At 39.1% G+C, this 27042-nt stretch overlaps 1 protein-coding gene across 6 annotated transcripts in view; it reads right to left on the reverse strand.

The window, feature by feature from the left end:
- LOC145239861 (mucosa-associated lymphoid tissue lymphoma translocation protein 1-like) overlaps positions 1-27042 on the reverse strand; it is a 754570-nt gene that overhangs the window by 524457 nt on the left and 203071 nt on the right. For all 6 annotated transcript variants that reach the window (XM_080103424.1, XM_080103426.1, XM_080103427.1 and 3 more), the window contains exons 7-9: positions 9565-9667; positions 8721-8852; positions 8465-8626 (exon numbers count right to left, since the gene is read on the reverse strand). In XM_080103424.1, the coding sequence (XP_079959550.1) occupies positions 8465-8626; positions 8721-8852; positions 9565-9667 (397 nt within the window). The remainder of the gene's footprint in view (positions 1-8464; positions 8627-8720; positions 8853-9564; positions 9668-27042) is intronic.

The raw sequence follows: 27042 nt of genomic DNA on the forward strand, positions 1-27042 counted from the left end.
AATCAAGAAAATGGTTTCTTTAACACTTTTGGAAAGAAATGTTCGTGGTCACTAATTCATGTGAAATCCTGAGTTCATGGCACCATAAATGTAACAAGCTGTGCATGCATGGTTCCCTCTGGTGCTGGATGTGAGATGATGTCGCAAAAAATAGTGAAGAAATGATGAATGTGAGAAGTGTGAAGGTCAAGTTAGTCCTAAAAACCAATATTACTTCCATCATAGTTAACAATTGAGTAATTTGATTTGGACTTATCACATTTTTTTGCTCTTTTTTCCCAATCATGGTACCTCTTCAAACACTTCCCACGATTGGAATTCAATCGTCCCAAACAACATTCCTCCCCCTGTTGGACTCGTCAACATTGGGAACACCTTCTGCAATGCAAAGCTTTTCTTGTGACCTCTTTTGAGCTCTTGGAATCGCCGAATCCCAGTAAAAATGGACAAACAGTGCAGTTTCATGCCCTAAGACATGTATATTTGAATTCAGCACTATAGAAAACCACTATGTAGACATACATATCAAGGTTTTTAGTAATATGAAAAAGAACTCCAAAAACGCAGGTTTTTTAGCCCTAAAAGTTCCAGAGGGATGCGAACCAGAATCATTCAGAATTTTGCCAGGGTCATCCGTACTAAATTTATATTAAGAACAATGGCCTCCACATTTTGGCCAAGTTTCAGGAAAATCTAATCGATGGATTAAACGCTATGGGGTAAAAAGTGTCATTTTTGGCCATTTTGGGGCATTTTTGACCTCTTTTGAGCCTCTGGGGATGCTGAATCCCAGTGTAAATGGATAATGGTGCAGTTTCAGGCCTTAACACATGTATATTTGAGTTGACTTCTGTGTAAAACCACTATATAGTCAGAGATATACAATTTTGTTGCGAAATATAAAAAAAAAAAGCCACAAAACGGGAAGTTTTTAGCACTAAAAGTCCCTGGCGACGTGAACCAGAATTTTGCCAGGATCACCCATACTGGATTTATATTAAAAACAATGGGCTCTACATTTTGGCCAAGTTTCAGAAAAATCTAATGGACAGATCAAAAGTTATGGGGTGAAACGTGTCATTTTTGGCCATTTTTAACCTCTTTTAAGCCTGTGATGATACTGAGATATGTCAATATCGTATTAATAAAAATAAATAAATTTAATGGTTAAAATTCCGAGATGTGAAGGAATTAAAATGACCAAGTGAATCATCACCATCACATCGATGGCGACAGCGAAAAAAAAAAAAAAAAAAGAAACTGCTGATATACTTAATAAAATACAGAAAAATATCATCAGCGTTCCTACTGAAGAAAGTTAACCATTAAGAATTGAGATGCAAGCGGTTGCAGAAGAGATTCCAAGTAGGGAAGATGCCTAAGCAACTCTGCTGATAAAAAAAAAATACAAGAAATATGAAGGAAAACATATCTGATGTCAATCAGCGTAAATGAAGGTTGTTCTGTCTTTTACTCTTTTCATTTGTCAGTTATAAAGATACATCGGACCATTGTAAGAGAACTATTAAATGTCGAAAACTCAGAAATCTTGCTAGAGTTTGATAAAAACAATATCGCCTGAAAGAAAAAAAATAAAAGGGAAAAGGAGAAATAAAAAAAAATAAATAAAATAAACAAAAAGGAAAATCAACAGAAGTAGTCTCCCTTGTTCTACTATAAAAAAAAAAGGAGATACTGATGTAAGGGGTGCAACTCCGTAAATTATTTCTGTTGTAAATTTGTCTTTCTCTTTTTTTTTTTACTGAGAGTTTGGTATGCAAAACATATATCTATATATATACATCTACAAAAAAAGAGAAAGAAAAAAGGAAAGAGAGAAGAAAGATTTATGAATTTTTATATATATATATATATATATATATGTTATCATCTTTTGAAATTTGTATATATTACCTATTCGTTCTTTGATTCTATTCATCTATATATATGAAAGCGAAAATGTGTGCATGTTTGTATGTATGTAAGTGTGTGTTTTTTGTATGTCTCGCAAAAACTTTCAACACGGGTCACGGATTTTCGCCAGATAGGTATCATTTTAAAGTTCCGACCTTCGCCCGACAAATATCGAAAAATTGGCCAAAAACATTAATTCCTTCACCTTAAAATCATCAGTTTTCTACAGGGAGGGTATAGCAAAAACCGTCCTCTCATGACAAGTTCGCTTCTACGCATGCGCAAATGACGTTGGAACATGATTTAGTTTAAATATTAAAAAAAAAAAATCCCAATTTTGTCAACGTCGTCTTAGCTCAGTTGCTTAAGGGTGGGGTCATTATCGAAAGGTTTTGGGTTCGAATTGTGGTGTGAGATGTCTTCTTTTCGATTTTTTAAATTTTAATATTGAAGCAGAGTTATTAAAGCCATTTTTCATGTTCTATGTTTTTTTTGTTTTTATTTTTCAGATTTTTTAAAGAGTTTTAACATTCGCTTTTCTGTTTTCTTTTTCCATCACATTCGCGTTTTCTTTTTTGTCTTTGTCTTTCCGATTTTTACATTTAACATCGTTCGTTTGCCTTACGTTAGTTTGTGTTCTTTTCGATTTTTTTAAGTTTTAACATTTTTTTTATATAAAATATTAAATAATTTAATATTTAAAAATATTTATTTCCCTTATTCTTATGTTTTGGTTACCCCCCCCCTGCCCGAGCACACACACCTCTTAACACCCGGGCAACGCCGGGTACCACCTGCTAGTTATATATAAAATATAAAGATGAACAAAAAAAGAATATGTATATACATGTTGAATTGGTTGTCTTTTCATGTTAAAATATATGCTGAAATTTCTGACCTACCATTTCTTACAGCGATAGAACAGCTGATTGCTCAATACATCCATTCATTCATCAGACATCTATTTCATAAAACCACAAGCCTAGGGTCCGTGTTTTAAGTCAAGAAGAGCAGATAATTGTTACCCCCATTTAAAATGCTTTATTTGTCTGAGGAAGTCAACTAAATACAGGCTGGCATGTAGCTTCTTGTGTTCTTCCATACAACCTGAGGAAATTTTTTTTTGTTTTTAAATTAATTTCTCACGATCGAATAACAAAGCTTACCTCAGAAGGGGCACGTCACAAGCCCCTGGGAATGCAATGGGAATTTTCGCAAAACAAATTTTTTACTGTGCACATCTATTTAATGAAATACAATTTTTGGCAAAATTTCAGGAAAAACTAATGGATGGTTATCTGGCAATTGTCCAGACTAATGGACACACAGACAGATGCCACTGAAAACATAAGTCCCTTTCCGATAAATCGGGGGACCAATACTACCCTGGGCAGAGTCTTATTATACACACAGGCAAGAAAATGCACTAATCCCAAGTTCCGTTGGCTACACTTTTAACTCTGTCTAGTGGTGGACCCTTTAAGATTCAGGTTGTGTTCGTTACAACTCTACTTTCAACCGAGTCGTTGTTTGTTTCATTTACCACACTCTTTTCTTCTACCTCTTCTTTTACACACGTCCGTTCGTTTTCGTGACTCAAACTCGTCTCTCTTCCCGCTTTTTTCTTCTCGTTATTTATGGAATCAGGGTACGAGATTCTCCGAGATTCCACGAGACTTTTTTCCACATAAACGCATGCGGGCGCCATCTTGATTCTTAGTAGCCACTTTCTCCACACTCCCCCCTGATCTCATGATCACAGAGACGACAGGGCGGTGGTGATCGCCGCCGTCGGGTGCTTCTACGAAGGGAGACAGTGCTGCTCTCGTCTTCGCATGCGCTCTCATCCACCGCCTGATGGTCGGGGAAGGCTTCATCTCCGTGGAGGTTACTGATATCAGAGTCACTGCTTGATAGGGATGGTGCAAACCAAAGCAATGGCCCACTCGTCTCAGAGTCAGAATCACTCTCATCGTTCACTGGAGGTGGTACATGTATCGCCGGCCGTAGGTCCCTAACGTGACGGGGTACGCCATCAACCTGGACACACTGCTGACTCACCACATCGGTCACTGTTCCTCGTTTATACTTGTCAGTACATCGGTTTCCTGGCGGCTTCACCCAGACAGCATCCCCTTTGGCATACCGATTCCGTTCTATCTCAGTGGCCACAGTTGTATCGGCGTGGATTCCTTTTTCTCGGACATGGTACTGATAGATTGCGTTTGCAGGCGCCGTTCCTGGAGAGACGCCATCCTTTGGCATGAGATTATACCAGTACACAGCTTCTGCGATGGTGCACTGCTTCCTGGCTGCAATTGTTTTGATGCTGCGATGGCTTCTCTCAGCTATACCATTGCCAGAAGGCACATAAGCGCATCTAAGCCGCAGCCGCACACCCCATTCTTGTAAGAACTGCCTCATCTGATGGCTGCAAAAGGCTGGGTCGTTGTCCGTCAGCACTTCATCGGGCGCACCTCTTTCACAGAACACGGATAACAGCTGGCGAATAATGTTGCAAGAGTCCTGGCGCCCGAGGAGTCTCTAGACTGCGAAACGTGTAGGCCCACAATCGATGAGGGTAAGGAAGTGGTTGCCACCGTAGTGTGTGATGTCCATGCCCACTTTCTGCCACTTACCACTCACTCCTAACTCCCCTTTCTTCCATCGTGCTGGAGCTGGGTCGATGGATTGGCAGGCCTCGCAACTTTCCACCACTCTTCGGATATCTTTTTTTCCTACTCCTGGATCAATCATCTTGACAAAGTACAGTGTCCGCTTGATGCCAGGATGTCCACACTGTCGATGAATGTCCATGATGCGCGCTGCATCCACATTACACACAACTGCTGCACATGTGTTTTGCAGATTATCAGCATCTTTCCGAGCACCAGCCAGAAGCCAACGTTGAGGGACTCTTGTCAAAGCATCTGCTCTGTTGAGCGCAGACCTGATCAACATTACATCCACGGTCAGGTCGTACTCTGTGATGGTGTCAACCAAGGTGGCAAGCCGTCTTCGAATTAAGATATCACTCGATGCTCATGTGGTCAGCCGTGCTCTTCCACTTAATACATCGGTTATCCACCGATGAGTGCATGCCGAGTCAGTCATGATATGTAGAACCTTGGCGTGCCATTGAAGCGCCAAGTTAACGCCCTTCAATGTGGCATCAAGTTCGGCCAGGTTTATGTGCCTCGAATCATTCTCTGGCCGAAGCCAACAGGCATCTTCAATAATGGAATCATTAACTGCAAGGGCAACTCCAAGGGCCAGTGAACTAGCATCCACCCAGACCGTGAACTCATTCCCGCTGACGCACCACTTTCCCTGAACGGGGTCATCACTGGTCACTCTGGACACAGTCTCTGTCAACATGCTCCTTAGGGTGACATCGTGTACTGCATCGTCCCATCCCGACGACACGGCTGTTGCACGTCTCTTTATGGCTGCCACGGCCACCCTGAGCCAACCGCACACAGGGAAATGGCCTATCATTTTTCCACAAAGCGAAAACACTGTTCATCGAGTGATGTTTGATGGGACCTTGGGAACGTGACTTCCTCTTCTCCAGCAAAGTCTATTGCGCACGTGCAGGCCGAGAACTTTTGCTCCATCGCACAGACGCTCTGGTTCCTTACATCTCAGTCCAAAGCTTTCAAAGTGCATTCTAACCGATTGCGCTGACATGAGGTTCTCATTGACGAATATATCATCGATGTATGAGAATGTTGCCTGTTGCACTGCCTCATCTTGCTGCCGGATAGCATGCATGATTGCTGTCATAATGCCTGGGGCCACATTTAGACCGAACCCTAGCCTGGTTAAACAATATTGGGTTCCTCTAATTTCCAGTCTGAAATGGCCACAATTTCTTCTCAATGCATATTTGCAGATAGGCCCTGCGTAGATCCAGAGTTGCCACGTTCGATCCCTGCTGTCACCACTCCCTTAATTTGAGTGCACACACATCAGCCCTTGCTGTATATGGGTCGACATGCTCACTGAGCTCACGGTAGTCTAGGACGGGGCGGACCTTTTGTTTGGTCTCTTGTATGACGGCCATCAAGGGAATCAGCCCTCGCGGGGAGCCAAGCTCATCCTCTGGGTATGGAAGAAGCCAGCCATTGTCGATCCACGTTTGCAGTTCTTCTTCATACTGCTCCCTTAGCCACATGGGTGGGGGATATTCCAATAACTGGTTTCGCAAGGATATTGGTGGCTGATCGTTTGACCACTTCCAAGACGCCGTCCATGCATTGGTGTTTCTATCATACTCTGCATGAAAGTCAGGCTGGTCGAGAGTTATGGCAGCACAAACATGTTCCTCGCATCGGGAGAACTGTACCTTGCCGGTTCTGTCCACGGTAATTCCACCCAGTTGTGTAATCAAGTCCATACCCAGGAGTAGGTCGTACCCGAGAAGCTCTCCCTCCATCACCAGGGCTCGCACGGCTACCGCAGGCCTGTCGTTGATGCTTGCGCGGATAATGCTCACCCTACAAGAGGCTAGTGAACCTCTGCCTACAGTTAGTACCGGAATTCTCTCTGCTTTCCAGGTGGCACAGCATATCTTGCTTACGAGAGTCTGGGTGCACCCAGTGTCCACAAGCGCGAGGCGCTCGCTTCCATTAATGTGTATGCTTACAGTGGGTAGCACCCTGCTCAATGACGATCTGGCGAGAAGACTGGCGCTGTAGCTTCTTCCCCTTGCCCGTTTCCCGGACAGGTGTCCGCGTTTTTTGCACTTGTAGCACTGCGGCCCGTCAAGTTTCCAAGTTGGTTGACGTGACAAAAGACAATCACGGGCCAAATGGTTGGGTCCTCCACACTTATAGCAGGTTGTAGCTGCGCCCAGGTCCTGCAATCCAACCTGTGATGGTTGTACAGCTGCCACTTGGTCTATAGTGTTAGGGCTTTTCTTTAGTATTGCTCGTGCCCGCGTCAATACTTCTGATATGTCCATCTCATCCACTTGGGATGAGGCACGGAGCAGATCTTCCACACTCTTAGGTAATCCTGCAACAAAGGCGCACACCAAGCCTTTGTCTGACATCCCTCCAAAGAGGACCGATAGCTTTTTTAGCTCAGCCAGATACACATCCACTGTTTCCCCGGGATGTAATTTTCGGGCCATGAATTCCTTCCATGCAGTAATTGGATCTAATGCAAATGCTGTAAAAAGGGCGCGCTTGATGCAGGCAAAATCTGTTTTTTCCTCATCAGCCAACTGCTGGTATACTGCATATGCTCCCCCAGTGAGGCGCATTGGGACCACGCATTCTATACGCTTCACCCCACTGAGCTGACATATTAATTCTGCTTTTTCCACCCATTCCTGCACTGAGTGATCAGTGCTACTGCCATCAAACAGAGGAATTAGCTTGGGGTCAAATCCTGACGTCATGCCGGAATAGCTTGTGTTCGTTACAACTCTACTTTCAACCGAGTCGTTGTTTGTTTCGTTCACCACACTCTTTTCTACCTCTTCTTTTACACACCACTCTCTTCTACCTCTTCTTTTACACACGTCCGTTCATTTTCGTGACTCAAACTCGTCTCTCTTCCCACTTTTTTCTTCTCGTTATTTATGGAATCAGGGTACGAGATTCTCCGAGATTCTCCGAGATTCCCCGAGATTCCACAAGACTTTTTTCCACATAAATGCATGCGGGCGCCATCTTGATTCTTAGTAGCCACTTTCTCCACACAGGTTTATAAAGCAATTATTCTCTCAATGTTTTTGTTTGTATCTGAAACTTTGACCCTTGACTAGTCACAGATAAATCAATTTACTGTATTCCATAAACGATGCTTTCATTCTATATATGGCTGCACACTCGAAGATAAAGTCTAAGTGTAAAATTGTGGTTATCAAAACGTTGCTTATTTAATCACAGATATTCTGATCATGCCATCAGAATAAAAAAAATTCTGATGTATAGTGAGCTTAAAATGGAAAATAAGTACAATCTTTCAGCTCTCAATATTCCAATTAAATCTTTTCAATAGTTGGCACTTGATAGCAATAAATGGAGATGCACATGCCAGGAGAAACTCATAAATTTTTAAGCAAATTATATCAACAAACTGAAAGAAAATGATTGAGAACAAAGATACATGCGAACTATTTCTGTCATCACTCATGCTCGACTTATGATCTTGTTTGCAAATCACTTGATGGACAAATGTCATCTCCAACATAAACACTCAAACTGATTATTAAACTGTTAGACACTGATCATCAAAATTGATGGGGGAGTCGTCCGTCGTCATTGTCCGTCATCGTCGTCATTATCATCATCATTGCATTGCAGAAAGGTCAGAAAGGTTGGACTTTTAAGATGTAAACATTTGATAATTAAACAGCACAGGTACTGAGATGAGAGAAATGAAATTGAAAATAGATACGAAGTGAAAGATGCAAAAACTATTTGTATTATTGTCTTTGATGCTGGTATCACATCCAAATGAGTAAATGAATCACTGCAATTGATTTACAACTAGTTATTGGCAAATGACATGATTGTCAAACTAGAAACAAACTTACCAAAATATTTTTTCTGTCCTTGATGTAGATTACTCTTAATTTGAAGAATAGCAAAATCCGAATCACATTCCATTTGGAAATTGGGACAGGAAACTTTACAAAAATAAATTCCAGTATCAGATGGCGATTCAACATTGATAAAGTATTCATCTGATTTAGCTCCTAAAAACGAAACAGAGTGATTTAATCTGATGAACCCAAAAGAAAAGTACAGCTCAACAACAAGACCATTTTTTTCTATTATGAAGAGACCTACCTGGAATGCAAATGTCATCTTTATACCATTGATAAATTAGTGGCTGAGGTCCATGTGCTTTACATTCAAGCAAAACTATTTTTCCAAACTCAACTGTCGAAGATTTGGGTTGTACCACAATTTCTAATGTTTCTGGATTAACAAAAGAATAATTATGAAGACTTTTACACATGTTATATTATTCTTAATTTCTAAAATCTTTACAATATATGCTGACTAAAAGTGAAATATATTTCTCTTTAAAATTATTGCCAAAGCAAAAATTCCAAGCTGTTCTTGCTGAAGTCTAACTTTTAGACTTGAATATAAAATAATTATTCAAACATTTTATATTTGTTAAATCATTTTTATTTCAAAAAGAAATTCATTTATTGAAAGGAAAGGCTAAATATATGCAATCAAACATTAACCAACAATTCATTATTATGATGAGTTTATAATTTTATCTTGCTTACAAAAGAGTTTATTATATGTAATATTTTAAATACTGTATATTTTGGTATATAAGACGACCCTTAAAGTTAAAAATCATCTTTAAAAAAAACAATATTTCATAAGATACTGGGTGTTGCAATTTCGAGCCTAGATTAAAGAAATATAGTTTCATGATTTAGCAGTCGTCTTATACAACCGATATATGATAAATTTATTAATATTTGCTCCAATTTTGTACCGTGTCTTATCTGACAGTTGTCTTATACGCTGAAATATACGGTAGCTACAAAGTTTGCCTTTTATATCTGACCCTAAACGGTAAACCATGAAACCTAAACACATATAAAATAAACCAAATAAAAAAAAAAAAATGAATAAAATTATAGTAATATATTTTGATTCTACTTACCAATCAAAACATTGATCAAAATAGGCTCAGTTACAGCCACTCCAAAATCATTCTTAACAAAACATTTATACTCCCCAGAGTCGGTTTTTTCAAGTTTTTCTTTCTAAAATAGAAGGAAAACATTTAAAAGTTAAAATAATATTTACAAATTTAGGAATTGACAACAAATATATTTTACAAACGCTATCACATTTTAACTGAGTTCGAGTCTAATCATCTATGTGAATGAATTACCTTCTTAAGTAAGAGAAAAATCCAGGTTGTTCTCGACGGTCGTATATCTAAACAATATGATATGAATGCAGGAGTACCTCAAGGGTCTATCCTTGGGCATTTGTTGTTTCTGATATTCATAAATGACCTCCCTGATAAAATTGTTCCTGAGATGGGTATATTTGCAGATGACACAACTCTCTATAACAGGCATGACAGGAAAAAAAATGAACACATATCTAAGGAAATGGCAGAAACACTAGAAAATGATCTCCACTCTGTAGTGGAATGGGGACAAAAATGGATGGTCACATTCAATGCTACGAAGACTAAGCTTGTTTCCTTCAATAATTACAAGAAACGTTCTCTACCACCAATAGCAAAGAACACATTACCCAAAAGTACTTCCTTTAAACTCTTCAGCCTAATGTTTACAAGAATCATGAACTGGAATCGATACATTGAGAGCATTGCCAAGGCTGCTGCGAAGAAAGTGGACTCTCTCTACCATGCTAGAAAACTACTTACACCTGAAAGTATCCTGTACCTCTATAAGGCAACCAGTCGCCCATGTGTGGAGTACTGTTGTCACATTTGGGCTGGTGCATCTGCTACTTGTCTCTCACTCCTGGACAGGGTTCAAAAGAGAGTCGCCAACTTGATAGGTTCTGAACTGTCATCTAGGCTTCAGCCTCTGTTCCATCGACGCAATGTTGCATCCCTCTGCCTTTTCTACAAGTACTTTAATGGTGAATCCTCTGACGAACTACAAACACTCGTACCCCATCGACGTAAATACCCCTGACAAACCCGACAAGCAGCTAAATCCCACCCCTTCACAGTAGAGATCCCTCAGTGCAAGAAAGCCTTCTACTCCAATAGTTTCTTCCTCAGAACTGCTAGACTTTGAAACTCCCTTCCGGGATTCTGCTTTCCCAACTGTACTCACATACAGAAGTTCAAGTGTAATGTGAATAAACATCTTGCTACTCATCTCCCTTCATATCTTATGTCCCCGATAGTAGCCTCCTATTTCAAAGTGGCACTGTGCCTTGTTTGGGGTGAAAATTGAATTAAAAAAAAAAAACATGCATTAGTTGAATGTATTCGATTTTAAAATTATACTTCTGTAGATGCATGTCATTTGCCGATAACTAGTTGTATTCTGGGTGGGATTTTGCAATTGGTCTTTGATCACTGTCTATTAAAAAGTTGTGCATATAGGAATTCATGAAAATTTTCATAGGCAAATACATTTCAAGTTCAAAAGTAAAATAGTTACTCTTAGCAGATAAAAGAGTGGCTAGCAAATTTTTTTTTTTTTTACACAGGTGTCAACACTTATCAAGGCTCAGAGACCACTCGAGGATAAGTACAGTAGTCAATGGGACAATATCGTAGTAATAATTAGTAGCGAAAATTTGGTAAATTGGATTACTTAAAGGGACGGCTCATCAAGAACTTGTTCACATTGGACTTGAAGACGACCATAATATAGTCAGTTAGAAAGCAGGGAAATGAAAGAAAGTTCCATAGTAATGCAATTCTAAGAAAGAAGCTTTGTTTATGAAATCTACATTTAGGTTTAGGCACAGATAAAGAGTGGGAGAAATTATTGATAGTGATTTCAACTAGACTAGTGTTTTTCCTCCACCTAGATTAGTGGTGCAGTATAAACATCAACCCCCCCACCACCACCAGCTGAAATGGTGTACCAGGGTGTGATGCTTGGAGTTAGCACATGAGAGATTAGGAGCCAAGCTGCCAAAGGTACTACCCCTACCCAGTGCCCCCTATACCCCAAATAGTAAATGGCTGGAAGGCGGTTGAGATTAATGATCCAATGGCCAAGTGTAGAGGAGTAAACCAAATCAGTAGGAGCCCCAAAGGTGGATCAGTGTGCTGTGCCAACTGACTTTGGCAAACTCCTGTAACCAAACTGGTGCCAAACCTACTGCTCTGCTTTCCTTTGGAACACACTAGTGGGGTCGAGAGAGGAGTCTTAAGTACTGGGCAGATTAGGACCTCCATACATTTTTGCCCAGGCTCGCACCTGGAGAGGACACTTCATTACCACTGCTTCAGCGACAGAAACAACATGGGAAGCAGCAGTTACGAATTATAAGTCTTGAGCATATTGGCGTAAGCTTGGATGCTACGGGTTGTCTCCGACGGTGGGAGGGATCATCGAAACATAATATAATAAACATAATTACCTGCCTTAAGCTGAGCAGCCCCCAGTCAATTAGATGCTGACTCACCATGGTCTGTTTACTTCATTGGGTGACTGGAGCTAGGACAAAATCTTAAAAGCAGATCAGAAACTGTGCACCTGCCAAAACTAAATCTTTAAAATTTTCAAAGCCGCCAGCGCTGAGACTGGCAACTTGGAACGTTAGGATCATGTGCCCTAGACTTTCAAATGATCTCCAGCATATTGACGATGCAAGAAAAACAGCTATCAATAACTGCGAGTCAAAGAGGTTCAACATTGACATTGCAGGAGACAAGAGTCGCAGACAGTGACAGCATCAGAAAACAGGATTATACTTTTTTCTGGCAAGGCAAGGAACCAGAGGAGCCACGCTTACACGGTGTTGGACTGGTAGTGAAAAACAGCCTACTATCCGCAGTTGAACTTCCAGCCAAAGGCACACCAAGAATCCTCCCTATGTGTCTCTCCAGCAAATTAGGTCCAGTAAATATCCTGAGTAATTACGCTCCCACTCTCAACTCTAGTGCTGAGGTAAAAGACGAGTTCTACGAGGAGCTAGAGAGCACAATAAAGACAATTCCTGCCCCAATTAAACTATACCTCTTTGGTGATTTCAATGCCCATATCAGAGCTGACCATGACTCCTGGCTTGCATCGGTCATTTTGACATCAGCAAGATGAACAAAAATGGACAGAGACTTCTCGAGCTGTGTACATTCAATGATTTATTCATCACAAACACATTCTTCCAAACAAAACCATATCACAGAGTGTCCTGGCAGCACCTCCGGTCCCGCCATTGGTACCAACTGGATCTTGTCATCACCAGAAGAAACTTGCTGAATTGTGTTCAAAATACTCGCAGCTACCACAATGCAGATTGCGATACTGACCACACGCTAGTTGCAGCTAAAGTCTTTATCAAATCTAAGAAAATCCACAATGCCAAGCAAAAAGGATGACCCCCACCTTCACTTCCTTTCCCAATGTGTGCGCGCGCTTTTCAGACTCTCCAGGAAGCCTTAAAAAACTGTCCAACCAATACAGTGAAAGAGAAATGGGGACACATTTGTGAGGCATCTACAGCTCTGCTATGGACACCTTTGGTAAGCAGGAGAAGAAGAATCCAGACTGATTTGTAGCAAAGATCACTGTACTAGAGCCAGTTATTTCAGCTGTGTTGTGCTGCTTGAGTATAAAAGAGACCCTTCCGAAAAAGCCAAAAGTGATGCCCAGAAGACTGCCCGACGCTGCACCAACAAATACTTAACCTATGTAGCAGCATCCAACTTTTTGCTGACGGCAGAAACATTCGTGGGATGCGGGACTGAAGGTGGCCTTTGGCCGAAGGATAGTTAAGACTGCACCACTGAAGTCAGAATCAGGCAACATCATCACAAACTGTGAAAAGCAATTGGAGAGATGGGCTGAATACTATCAGCAGCTATACTCACATGAGAATATCGTCATTAACGCAGCAATTGAAGGCATCCCACTCCTGTCAGCCATGGATGAGCTGGATAATCACCCTTCCCCTGACAAACTCACTAAAGCCATTGATACCCTTGTTAGTGGTAAAGCTCCAGGTGGTGATGGCATTCCACCTGAAATCATCAAGGCCAGCAAAAATACAGTTCTCCTTGATCATCTCTATCAACTTCTGCTCCAGTGTTGGGAGGAGGGTTCGGTTCCGTAAGACGTGTGAAACCAACATTACAACGCTTTACAAAAATAAAGGTGATCGTGGTGATTGTAATAATTATTGTGGCATCTCTCTGCTCGGCGTTGTCAGAAAGGTCTTCACTCATGTTGTATTGAAATGACTCCAGCCACTTGCAGAGAGAGTTTACCTAGAGGCGCAATATGGTTTTAGAGCAGAAAGGTCAACTGTTGACATGGTATTCTCATTACGACAACTACCGGAGAAGTGCTGAGAGCAGAGGAAACCACTGTACCTCGCTTTTATTGATCTCACAAAGGCATTTGACCTGGTTAGCAGGAACGGTCTCTTTGTGCTACTACAAAAAATAGGATGTCCCCCCCAAACTCCTGAAAATGATAACCTCTTTTCATGAAGACATAAAGGGCTCCGTCAAATTCAATGAATCACTATCGGAATCTTCTCCCATCCTCAGTGGTGTGAAACAGGGTTGTGTTCTTGCCCAAACTCTTTTTGGCATTTTTTTCTCACTTCTGCTACTATACGCTTTTCATGAAACTGAAGTTGGCATCTATATTTGCACAAGAGGAGATGGAAGCCTTTTCAACCTTGCCCGTCTACGTGCCAAAACTAAAGTCCGCATAGCCCTCATCAGGGTAATACTGTTCGCAAATGATGCAGCATTTACGGCCCATTTTAAGGAAGACCTCTAACAACTCATTGAGCGCCTAGCCCATGATTCTAACGAGTTTGGTCTGAAAATAAGCCTCAAGGAAACAAATATCATGACTCAAGATGTCAGCAACGTCCTCTGCATATCCATTGGTGATCACACACTAGATAGGTTCCATTATTTCCAACAACCTCTCACTGGACGCTGAGCTAAACATCCGCATTGGGAAAGCAGCAACAGCTATGGCCCACCTGATCAAGAGAGCGTGGAGTAACAACATGCTGACCATAAACACAAAGATGAAGATATATCAAGCCTGTGTTCTCAGCATCTTACTCTACTGCAATAAGACATGGGTCCTCTATAAGCATAAAGAGCACAGACTGAACGCCTTTCATCTGCACAATCTCAGAAAGATCTTAGGCCTCTGTCGAAAGATTTGCTAATCCTATGAGATATAACTGTTAGTACATCTGCTGTAGATCTAGCAGAACGGAAACCATATTGCATTTTACTGGGAAGGTTATTTTTGCTGAGGTTGTGGACTACTTCTTTCATGGCAGACTGCATTTCAAACAAAAATGATCTTGTCAAAGCAAATCTTCCAAGCATATTTTCCCTCCTATCCCAGAGACGTCTGCACTGGCTAGGGTATGTCATTCGCACAGAGGATGGCCGAATCCCCAAAGACATCCTGTATGGTGAGCTCTCGTCTGGCAACAGACCAACTGGTAGACAACTCAAATTTACGGATGTTTGCAAAAGGGACTTAAAATCTGGCACCATCAACCCTGTTGACCTTGAATCCTATGCTGCAGACCGAGACTCCTGGAGGGTCAAAATCAAGAAGTGTGTCTGGCTGAGCAAGGAGAAAAGAAATGAACAGTGGGAGGAGAAGAGAGACAGGTGCAAAAGGACAGCAGCAGCAGCATAACAGACACAGCAGCAGTTGCCACCACTCATGACAACATTCGGGCATGATTCTCCATCGTCTATCTAGATGGAAGGACGCTAACAACAACAGTGTTTTTTGTAAAAGACAGGCAAGGGGGAGAGACCATAGATTGGAGCTCAGATGATCACTTCCATGAAAATAACGATAAAGCAGAGACAGGATTGTAATGTCTCTTTTGTGGGGAAGGGGTTGCATGGAAGAGAAAAGGCCATCCTCCACTAGGCTACAAAGTCTATTTTGAACCCTGTCAAGGATAAGGTGCTTCTAGCAGCTTCTGCCCAAATGTGGCAACACTATTCCATCCTTGGACGTACTTGGCTATATATAGGTAGAGAATTGCATCAACAGTGAGATATCTATTGGAGTGATAGATTTTTCTGGTAGCCTTGGCAATGCATTTGATGTATGCGTTCAATTTCAGATCAGGAGTAAAGGTCAGACATGGAACTTCCCTAAGATGAGAGACTTTCATTTCAATTGATGCCAGACAAGGATCAGAGCATTGATGCTGTCAAGATGGAAGCTTGGTTTAAAAGTAACCAGCCACCTCTTTCCTCATTGCACCACATGCTCCAGATTAGAGGAGACAGAATCAGAGATAACTTGATCATTTATGGCCTTTGAAGCGTTGCTATAGATGGTAGTGCCGTCAGCATAAATGTCTACAAATAATCTTAGGATGTGATTTGGGAGATCATTGATGTAGATCAGGAAGAGAGTTGGGTCCAGGATGGACCCCTAAGGGTCTTCAGCATTAAAACTGTGAGCTTCTGATTTTCGCCCATCAACCACTACTCTTATGAACCTATCAGCAAGAAATGATTTAATAATTGAAAAGGCATTTCCAGCTATACTGTAGCTGGAGATCTTGTGGAGTAGACATCATACCCTATCAAAGGCTAGAAAGGAAGCCTCTGTCGAAAGATTTGCTAATCCTATGAGATATAACTGTTAGTACATCTGCTGTAGATCTAGCAGAACGGAAACCATATTGCATCTTACTGGGAAGGTTATTTTTGCTGAGGTTGTGGACTACTTCTTTATTTAACACAACTACTCATGACTAGGGCTATTACAAGAGAATATTCCCTCAAGTAGATATCAGTTAATATCTTGTCACAGTCGTACTCATGATGCAGAAAAGACTGACTGGTCTGTAATGATAGGGAGATGACCGATCACCTGAATTTTTAAATATGGGACATACTGATAAGGTTTTCCAGAGTGTTGGGAAGCAATTCTCTTAAAGATAATGCTTAAACAGCTTTGTAAGTATGGAAGCTACGTCTGGTTGAAGCTTTTTCAACACTATAATTTGAATGCTGTCAAGGCCAGTTGCTTTACTGGAATCAAAATTTTTGATTAGCTTGGCAACATCATGCACAGATATTTGTATGTTGCATAGCGTGTTTTCAGACACAGGAGGAAATACGAGGTGGGAGGCCTGATTGTGTAGGGTAGAATTAACTGCAAAGTTCTTTGCAAAGAGTTTGACTTTGTCCAATGCTAACAAGATTAACTCAGGTCCATAGATGATGGTTGGGATAGAACACACGTTTCTATTCAGGACCCTCTTTGCCAAAACTGGTGGGAACCAAGCCGCTGTTCAGCTACTTTGGACTTGATGGATTCTCGCAATCGTTATTACTCTTTTTATTACTCTGGCAGTTCTGAAGGCGGTTTTAGTCTCAGTACATCTATTACATTGGAAGCAATGGAAATACTGATTTCTGTGCGCAATGGCAGCAGCACATTCTGGAGAGAACCACGGCTGGTTTTCGCTGGAATTTTTTTTAGGGTATGAAGTGATCTATATATTATGCAAATGCAGAATTTCTTTGCTGAAAGGAGTTCAAGCATTTATGTTTTAAATGCAGTGAATGTATCGTAAGAAAATGAAAAATTAGCAAGGACAACATGGAAGTTTAACTTATGCAGCAATGAAGGATACTTTAAAAAAGTGTTTTCTGATATTTCTTCATTGGAATGCGAAACAAGTTTCCGCTATCAAGGGATAAATTGAAACTGTAAATTTCAATTGGAACGGAAGTCAAAGGGACCAAAAATTCTATCAAGAAAACAAAACAAATCCAACGGACAGACAAAGTAGGACAATGTGTTGCTTCAAATGTGGTTCTATTAAGCATTTTGCCAGAGACTGTACTAGTTTTAGTCCTAAAAATATTAACACTGTTGTGGATTCAAACCATGTACACCACTCATTAGTCCTGTTATCGAACATTGATAAATGATTCCAATATAAAAATGTCCAATCTTGTAAAAGAGACACAGGGTATGGCAGTTTTAGTTTCTGCCTGTTCTAGAACTGTTACTGGAGAACTTTGGTTTAATGTATTTCTTGGTTACAGAGATAAGCGACATTGTTTACATGTGTTTATTATAGATTATATCTGAGACTGTCATATTGATAAAATGATGTGATCTTACCATGTAGGAAGATAATTTCTATTAAAAGGCAGGAGATGAGAGGGTGATGTCCTGGAAGAGTACTGAGATAAAGAGCTTGGATTATTTGAGACTTGTGTTTATTCCAGAGAAGTCATTACAGAAAGTGTCTGGGGAATCAGAAGTTTCTAATAGCAAGCCCACAACAAATTTCTTTTTGTAAACATATATATACTCCAGAATAAAATTATCTAACAATCAACTGGTATGGAAACCTGTGATTATAGGTTTTACAAAATATTATTGGCAGTAATATTCTATAAGGACTATCCCATCTAAATAAAAATTGCTTGATATACAAGATAGAGCAAATTAATCAAATTTTAGTGATTCAATAAATTTTAAAATTTTATGACGTGAAATGGTTAAATTTCAAATCAAAAGATTTTAATTATTCCATGTAAGACAAAGAATACATTTGATATATTATAACTCCTTATCCTATAGGATTTTGATGTCTACCATCTCTTCAGAGGAGAAAATATTAGCAATTAATTATAACGGTTTACACCTTATTTGCTAAAGTCAGTGAGACATGGAAAATCACAATTAAAAGTATATATATATATATATATAAAATAATAGCGTTCATGTGTGTGTTTGTCTGTGTGTGCAACTTCCAATGACCAAAGAAATATAAAGGCCATGGGTACACCTCTTCTGTTCAAGAAATATTATGATCATGATAGGATACTTCTGTCAACGGAGACATTATATTTCATACGTAATTTCTATATATAGCATTCTTCAAACAACATCAACATTGATTTAGTTACGGTCATTAAGCACGGGACTATAAACCAATCACAAAATTTTGTGGATCCACTTACTGGTATTTGCACCAACAATATTGAAGCCTACTGGTCTTGTATTAAAAGAAGACTGAAATACATATCGAGATCAGTAGGAGAAATGAAATGGTCTCATGTCGATGAGGCCATTTGTAGAGAGGTTTATAACATGAAAAGTGAAAAAATATTAGATAATTTTGAAACATTTTTAGAGCATGTTTATGAAAAATATGGTAATTAAAAAAAATCCCAATAAGCTTTGGGAAAAAAACATGATTTGAAAAATTTAAATTTTTATTTTTTATTTTTAATAATTATAAAAACCAAAATTAGATTTCTCAAGTAGTTTTTATTTTATTCAAAAACATAAAAGGTACTCATGCACTTATTGAGCCGTGCTGAAATAATGACATTCTTAACATGGGGACGGGAGGGTGTTGTGTACCTATTCTGTACTTTCACCTAACAATTTAATAAAAACAGGTATCGTAAACGTCAATTGAACTTGAAAATACTATTTAAAAATAGCGCGGGTACTTTCACCTAACAATTTAATAAAACCAGGTGTCGTAAACTTTAATTAAACTTGAAAATACTATTTAAAAATAGCACGGATCAATAAGTGCACTAACACCAAATAACATTTCACTGTGTTTCAATCTATAACATTCCATGAGAGGTAAAGCTAAAAATATGGTTGCCATAGCTTTTAACGACGTTTGAAAAAGGGTCACCATTTCGGTCGGTCCCTTTTTTGAGGCACCTCCGACATTACAGAGAGACCAAGAGTGCTGAAAAAGAACGGTTGTGGAAAAGAAAACATCGGGTTATAATTAAGTGCGACAAGACTTTAGGATTGATGATGTTTTATAAAGATTTCCAAGATATAGGGTACAAAAAGGATAGTACATTTTCTTCGATAAAAGTCTTTACCCAAGGAAACTGGTTTGTTGCATGTTGATGCTTCTATCATTCCCGCATATCTAAGACAGATTTCTTCTTTGTATCTCCCTCCAAGGGAGTCCTCTATTCTTATTGGCTGAAACCTCTGGTGACGTTGAGAGAAGAAAGGAAGGGAAAAGTAGAAGAGTAGGGAAAAAGAGAAATAAGGGAAGCATACCGTAGCAGCATCATAGTAGTAGTTCACTACATGAATCCCCCTCCAAATAACAGAGGTAAGTACCCTCCACAGAATTATTAAATATGTGTATTGCCTAAATTTGTTTAAAAATAAAAGTACTCATTTTTCTTTTTCCATATTACTTTCCTACCAGATCTAGACTTATATGTGTCAGCAATTTTATCTTCAACTTTGTCGGTATCGTCTGTCTTAATAATTTATCATTAGTAGCACCGTCATTTGTCTGTGCCTTCTCAGTCGGTCTAATTTTATTAATACTAGTTGGTTCTATGTACAGCTTTAATCTATCTATTGGTACGTGTATATGAGTACCGTTGTTCATATCGATCTGATAATGCTTATCTGATAGAGTAAAAACTTTATAAGGACCTGAGTACGGTGCTTCTAATGGTTTCCTAACTCGATCAACTCTGAGCCATATTTTTCACAGGAAGATAAACCTTTTGGTATAAATGTTTTGGGACTGTCATGGATATATCCTTTTCCATTGTTGAGTACACCAATTTGGGACATCCATTCACACAAATTACGTATGTACTGGTTATTAACTGGAGTTTCTCCTACTCTCTGCTTGTGTATCAACTGCTGAGGAATCAATATCAGAGCTCCAGTAACAGATGTAAAAGGGGAAAAGTCTGATTGATTAGGGGTGCTACGTATACCTAGCAGAATCACTGCTTTCATCCATGATTCTTTTTGAGCCATTATTGCCGCTTTAAGGGTACAGTGTGTTCTTTTGATCATCCTGTTACTTTGAGGGTGATACAAAGTTGTCCTAAATCGGTAAAAACCTACTACCTTGGCTAATTCCTGGAACAATTCGTTCTCAAACTGACTACCTCTGTCAGTTACAACATGCAGTGGGATTCCAAATCGAGATATCCATGCATTGATAAACACTTCTGCTACCGACTGTGCCAGTTATCTCAGGCATAGGTTGTACTTCAATCCAACGAGTTGCACGATCGATGCAGGTAAGCACATATTTGTAAGAGCTCAGGTAAGGGCCGGATTCATTGCGCGTTAAGGGCAGGGGTCCAACAATATCGATATGTACTGTCTGGAAACATACAGATGGTAACTCAAATTCTTGGACTGCAGACTTTGTGTGTCTGTGAATTTTTGATTGTTGACACACTACACATTCTGCACAGAATTGTTTAATCGTTTTATCTAAACTAGGCCAAAAGTATCTGGACTTGTCCAGTTTTATAGATGCTTCAGTACCAGGATGCACCAAGCTATGTAAACTGTTGAAAATAGCTTGACGAAGCTCTTTTGGGATAAATTGTCTGGGGTACTTAGTGTAAGTGTCGCATAGGACTGAGCCGACTTCGCTTGACACACAGTATTCTTTCAAATTAGTGTATGACTTTCTGTGCCTGGGCTATTTCAGCCAAGTCGTATGCATTTATCTGCACAGCTGGCCGAGACATACAGCTCCTTTAATGTACTCCATGTCAGCAAACATAGTCAATAAGGGTTTGTGGTCGGTTTGCAAAGTAAACATCCTTCCATGAATAAATCTATGGAATTTTTTAATGGCATAAATAATCGCCAAGCTTTCTTTTTCAATTTGAGAATAGTTTCTTTCAGCCGGCAAAAGTGATCTGGATGCATAGGCTATTGGCTTTGTTGATCCATCTTCAAGTTTATGGAGAAGAACTGCTCCTACTCCGTAGTCACTTGCATCTGATGTAACAATCAATTCTTTCTGTGGATCAAAATGTGCTAGAGCTAAATCTGATAGCAGGCATTTCTTAATATCTTCAAACGCATTTTGGCATTCTTTTGACCAAATCCACTTTTGTCCGTTTTTTAACAAATCATTCAATGGTGCTCTCAACTTATGCATGTTTGGAATATAAATAGCATAATATTGAGCCAAACCCCAAAAAGATTGTAACTGGGCAACATTATTGGGTGCTGGCATCCTCTCGATTGCTTCTGTTCTCTGAGGATCCGGTCTTCTGCCTTGGCTGTCGATAATTTGACCAAGATATTTTATCTGTTTTAAAAAGAATTCACATTTTTCGGCACTTAACTTGAAACCAAATTCCTCAATTCTTTGGAAAACTGCTCTGATGTGTTCCTTATGGTCCTGTATATTTTTACTTTTGACAAGGATGTCATCCAAATATGCGATTGCAATACCTAAATCAGCAAGCATCGTATCCATTATTTGCTGAAATAGTGCTGGGGCCACTTTTAATCCAAAAGGAAGTCTTTTTAGTCGGAAAAGTCCTAGATGGGTATTGATACACATACTTAGAACATTCTTCACTGACTTTTACCTGAAGGTAAGCTTCCGATAAGTCGATTTTGGAGAAAATTCTACCTCCATTCAGCTTTGTAAAAATGTCTTCAGGAGATGGAAGTGGATAACTATGATCCATCAGACAGTCATTAAGGCCTGTAGAAAAATCGGCACATACCCGAATCTTCTTATTTTTCTTTTTAACATACACAGTGGGGCTCGCCCACTCAGAATAGTCAACTTTTTCGACAACACCATTCTTCTGTAGTCTTTTTAGTTCAATTTCAATATCTTCTTTTGAAGAAAAAGGCATATTTCTTTTTGGTCTAAAAACAGGTTTCACATTCTGTTTTAATTTAAAATTTACTTCAGTTTTGGTGCACACTCCTAATCCCTCTGAAAAAACTTTGAGGAATTCACTTTTTAACACTGCCAGAAAATGGTCATTTTGTTTGGAATTTTTCTTTTCCAACGCTCTTACATTATTGCAAAATGAATTTATGGGTAGCTCCCATAAATCAAACAAAACAATCAATTCCAAAAAGGCAAGAATTTATTCCTGGAACAACTGAAAGGTTTGAGGAAAAAGTTTTCGATCCACGAGAAACACTACAATTAAATTCTCCCATGAATTTTAATCGCTCTCCGGAAACACCTTTTGCAATTTTTTGTGTTTTTCTTAGTTTTGGACCACCAATTCTCTTCCAGGTCACTTCGTTGATAATTGATATGTCGCAACCTGTGTCTAAAAGTAGCTTCACTGAGTGACCATTTATTTGTGTGTGAACGAATTTCCGTTTCCCTCCTTGTTTTATTTCTTCTTTGGACAAGACCACATTTACTTTTGGCTTCCATTTCTGTCTTTTGTCTTGCTTAGTTCGGCAGTGGGATGCCCGGTGTCCCACTAGACTACATTTGGTACAACATTGGTCTTTATAAGGGCAGTTTTTTCTTAAGTGCGGACCCGCACAACTCCAACATTCAAAACTTTTCCCTTTGTCTTTTGGAAATGTCTTCTGTTTTACTACCTTGACTTGGGATGTGACTTTTCCCTCTATCCTCGTAGTGTCCCTTTTTACATTTACCAATTCTTGACATTCTTCTGTCACTTTTTGCAAGTTCATTTCCGGGTCTTGTTCCATGATTGATAATATCCTTGACCTTAAATCCTTGTCCTTCGGTGCTGTCAGTCTCTGGACAAATATGTAGCACTTAAACATGTCCACTGATAAATCCTTTAATTTAAACAGTTCACACTGGGCGTTGACTTTGCCCGCATATGTGACAATGTCATCATTTTCGTCTTTTGACATATTTAAACACCTATACCGTGTATGAAAAAGACTATCTCTTTCACCGAATATAACACACAAAATTTTCACCGTTTCAGAAAAAGAGATCTCTTCCGTTTTTTTAGGCAATATCAAATTCGTGAATTTAGTATTTTCTTCTGTGCCCATTTTTTGGAGTAATAGTGTTATTTTTTCCTCATCCGACCACTTCTCGCATCGTTTTGTAAATATCGTTTCAAACCTATGATAATAGGCTGGAAAAGTGTCACCTTTTTCTGGATCATATTTAAACTCTGAAAGCGAGTTCGCTATACCCTCAGCTGAAAGAAATCTGGATGCACCCTCCTTAGATTTTTCTGACAAAATCGTTTCACAAAATAAGCGATTATCCGTTTTTGTTGTATTACAAGAGTTTCGAAACGTTCTTGTTGAATTAGCATTTGTTTGTGAAAATCCATTTGGGCTTTTTGTTGAGCGATTAAACTCTCAGTTAACGTTTTCGTCAACGTCGCTATTTGTTCCGATGTCATTTTCTTTTTAAATATATCAATAGCAAGTTAACGTATACCACAGAGAAGAGAGAAAAAAAAATATTGTTCAAAAACAAGATGCTTATTTTCACAGAAAATTGTCAACACATAGGAAAGTTCCGAAAAAAAAAATCACCGTTAAAATAACACTTGACAAAATTTCAAGAGACTCTTTTTTCGTCTACTTCAGCAGACACACGTAAACTTCTTTTAAAAATTTTCTTTATTAAATAAACACAGATTCCTCAGTATTGTTCATTTGTTGTTTTTTTTATCGTATTAACTAAATACAAAAAACACGTCTGTTAATCATGAAGAAAGTCACAGTTTACACACACACACGTTATATAATGTCAACTCTGGGAGTTTAAAAAGAGAAAAACGGAGTTTAACTCGTCAATAATGTAAAAATTATTTTTTACTTGCGTAAATTTGTGGCAGACACCAGTCTTTCGCTTTCTAAGAAGCTTTTTCTTCAATTAAAAGTGAACTTTGTGAACAAAAATTTTCAGAATGTTCTCGGTTACCACATGTTTTTTTTTTGTTTTTTTTTTAGATGAATTTACAGTTTGTATCTCATCTTCATCGCCAGTTGATATATCCTGTGGTAGGTGGCCGTAATAAAAGGATATTCAAGAAAGGTATACCACAAGGAAAATAAATGGATAAAGAGGTTATGAAGTTAATAAAGAAATAGAGAAGTTTATTGAGATAAAAGAGATGTTTACAACAACAGCATGTTACGTTTTTAAGTGTTCCCGCCCAGGGAAGGCTCTCACAACCGGTGACCAGTGATAACGTTCTTTCGATAAAAAGTTCCGGCGGTGAATTGCTCATCTCGCCATAACACTTTGCTTACGTGAAAACCTAAGAAATCTAACTGTGGTACTGCGAATACACACTTATCTAAGGAAATCTTTAAATTGTTATCACTAAGGATCCTAAATACTCTACCTAAATCTTCCTTGTGCTGTTGCTCACTTTCACTAAAAACTAGTATGTCGTCTAAATATATAAATACGCAATTTAATTTAAAAAATATTTTATCCGTAAAACGCTAAAATGTAGCCGCAGCATTCTTTAAACCAAATAGCATGTAATTAAACTCAAACAAACCAAAAGGTGTCACTACTGCCGTCTTAGGCACATCTTCAGGGTGTACCTTAATCTGATGATATGCTGCAGTTAAATCTATTTTGGAAAAATATTGTTTATTAGCTAACTGTGTGCAGAAGGAATTTATATTTGGTACCAGTTAGCGGTCTGTTTTGGTAATGCTATTTAACACACGGAAATCACTGCACGCTTGATATGACCCATCCGGCTTCTTCACCAAGTGCAAAGGGGTTGCCCACTCGCTACTGGAAGGCTGGATAACTCCTGTATTTAGTAACTTTTTAAGTTCTGACTGTGCTGCATCTAACTTAGGACCGGAAAGTTGTCTAGCTTTATCAAAGACTGGTACGTGGCTGCCTGTATCAATCCTGTGATACACTCCACCATAGTCTTTGTTTGTGTCGCTATGTGGTGAAAGCACATTATTATATTTACCTATTACTTCGGTAACATAATCTGCTAGGTCTATTTTGTTAATCACTACAGCATTGGTTCCCATTACTGCATTGACTGTAATTTCACACTCCGTTACGTTATCACGGATGGATCTATTTTTACAATCCACTATAATGTTAAATTTGTTTAAGAAGTCAAATCCTAACAAAGGATTAGTGACATCTGCGATCACGAAACTCCATTGAAAAGATCTTCTCAAATGGGGTATCTTAACTTCGAGGTTTGTCTGACCATACCATTTTATGATTTCACCATTCGCGGTAGAGATATGAACAGGAGTTACTCCAGAGTAATTCCATTTACTACAGAATGTGGTAAAATGGAAACACTGACTCCTGTAATTATGATAAAATTGACTTTAAACGCTCCCATTATACCGGCGGCACTACTGGAGCAAACGCAGTCTGCCTTTTTAGTTTTCCGAATCACTAGAGGCGGGAGAGGAAGGGCGCGAGTTAGGCAGAGTCTGTAAGCTACTCTTTTTCTTTGGCCACTTACACCATGGCTTACATGTACAAGCCTCCTCCGCGAAATATATATATAGGCTCTACATATCTTCGGACGCTATTTCCTTCTATATGAACATAAGCCGGCTGGAATGGTTCCACTGGAATGTCTGGTGGTAATATAGTCGTTTTTCTGAGCTCGACTCTCAACCGCCTGAAATACTGACATATTTTCTATTAACGGCATCAAGTTGTCGGATAGTCGACCCAACTCCGTTAACAGCATTTCAGTGTGGGCTGCTATTACTGGGGCGATTTGCTTCGGAAGTGCGTGTATGAATTTATGCCGCACTATCTCGTCGCTTGCCCCTATTTATGTGCGACCATTACCATCTCCTGGAGGTATAATGATGGACGATCCGCTAACGTAGTGGTCTTCAACTTCTCCAGGAGTTCAGGTCTGGTCTTTTCATATGCAGATAAAACAGATTCCTTTAATTTCGCATAGTTTAGCGACTGCAGAATTACTGGAGGTATATATGTTACCACGTCAGGCAGCAATGCGCTGATAACCATATAGAACTTAGTATCATCGCTCGTAATGTGTCTGAGATGGAATTGAGCTTCTATTATCGAAAATCATCCCTCGACACTTGTCTCCATAAATTGTGGGGGTTTTACGCTAACCTGTTGTGCGTCCATTATTATTATTATTACTAATTATTACTACTATTAATTATTATTAATTATTATTATTATTCCTATGATTATTATTAGTTACTATTATTATATTTTTTATTATTATTTTATTCATTATTATTATTTGTAGCTGCAACTAAAGGAAATGGCTAGGATGTGATAAGCGAGAAGAGAGGAAAGTGAGTACTCACCAGAGGTTAATTTCAGCAGGTGCTTGGAGAAATAGCGTCAATTAAAATTTTTTTTTTATATATATAAATATATATATGTGTGTGTGTGTGTGTGTGTGAATATATAGTCAATGTTCTTAAAAAAAAAAAACTAAGTTCGTCAATGCACACAAGTGTTCCAAAATTGGCTTCACACACGTGCGTCTGGAAGGTTCCTTTTTTTGTGTGCGGGTGTGTGACCACACGTGTTCCAAAATTGGCTTCACATGCATGCGTCTGGAAGGTTCCTTTTTCTGTGCGCGGGGGTGTGTGTGTTTAAGAATGAAATTTGGGATTCTGTATTGATTCTTCAAGTCAGTTTTTTGTTGTTACAGAATAGTTTTTAGACCAGATTTTAT

The sequence above is a fragment of the Euprymna scolopes genome, chromosome 19, assembly GCF_053919585.1.
Source record: "Euprymna scolopes isolate OS-2025 chromosome 19, ASM5391958v1, whole genome shotgun sequence".
NCBI classification, from domain to species: domain Eukaryota; kingdom Metazoa; phylum Mollusca; class Cephalopoda; order Sepiida; family Sepiolidae; genus Euprymna; species Euprymna scolopes.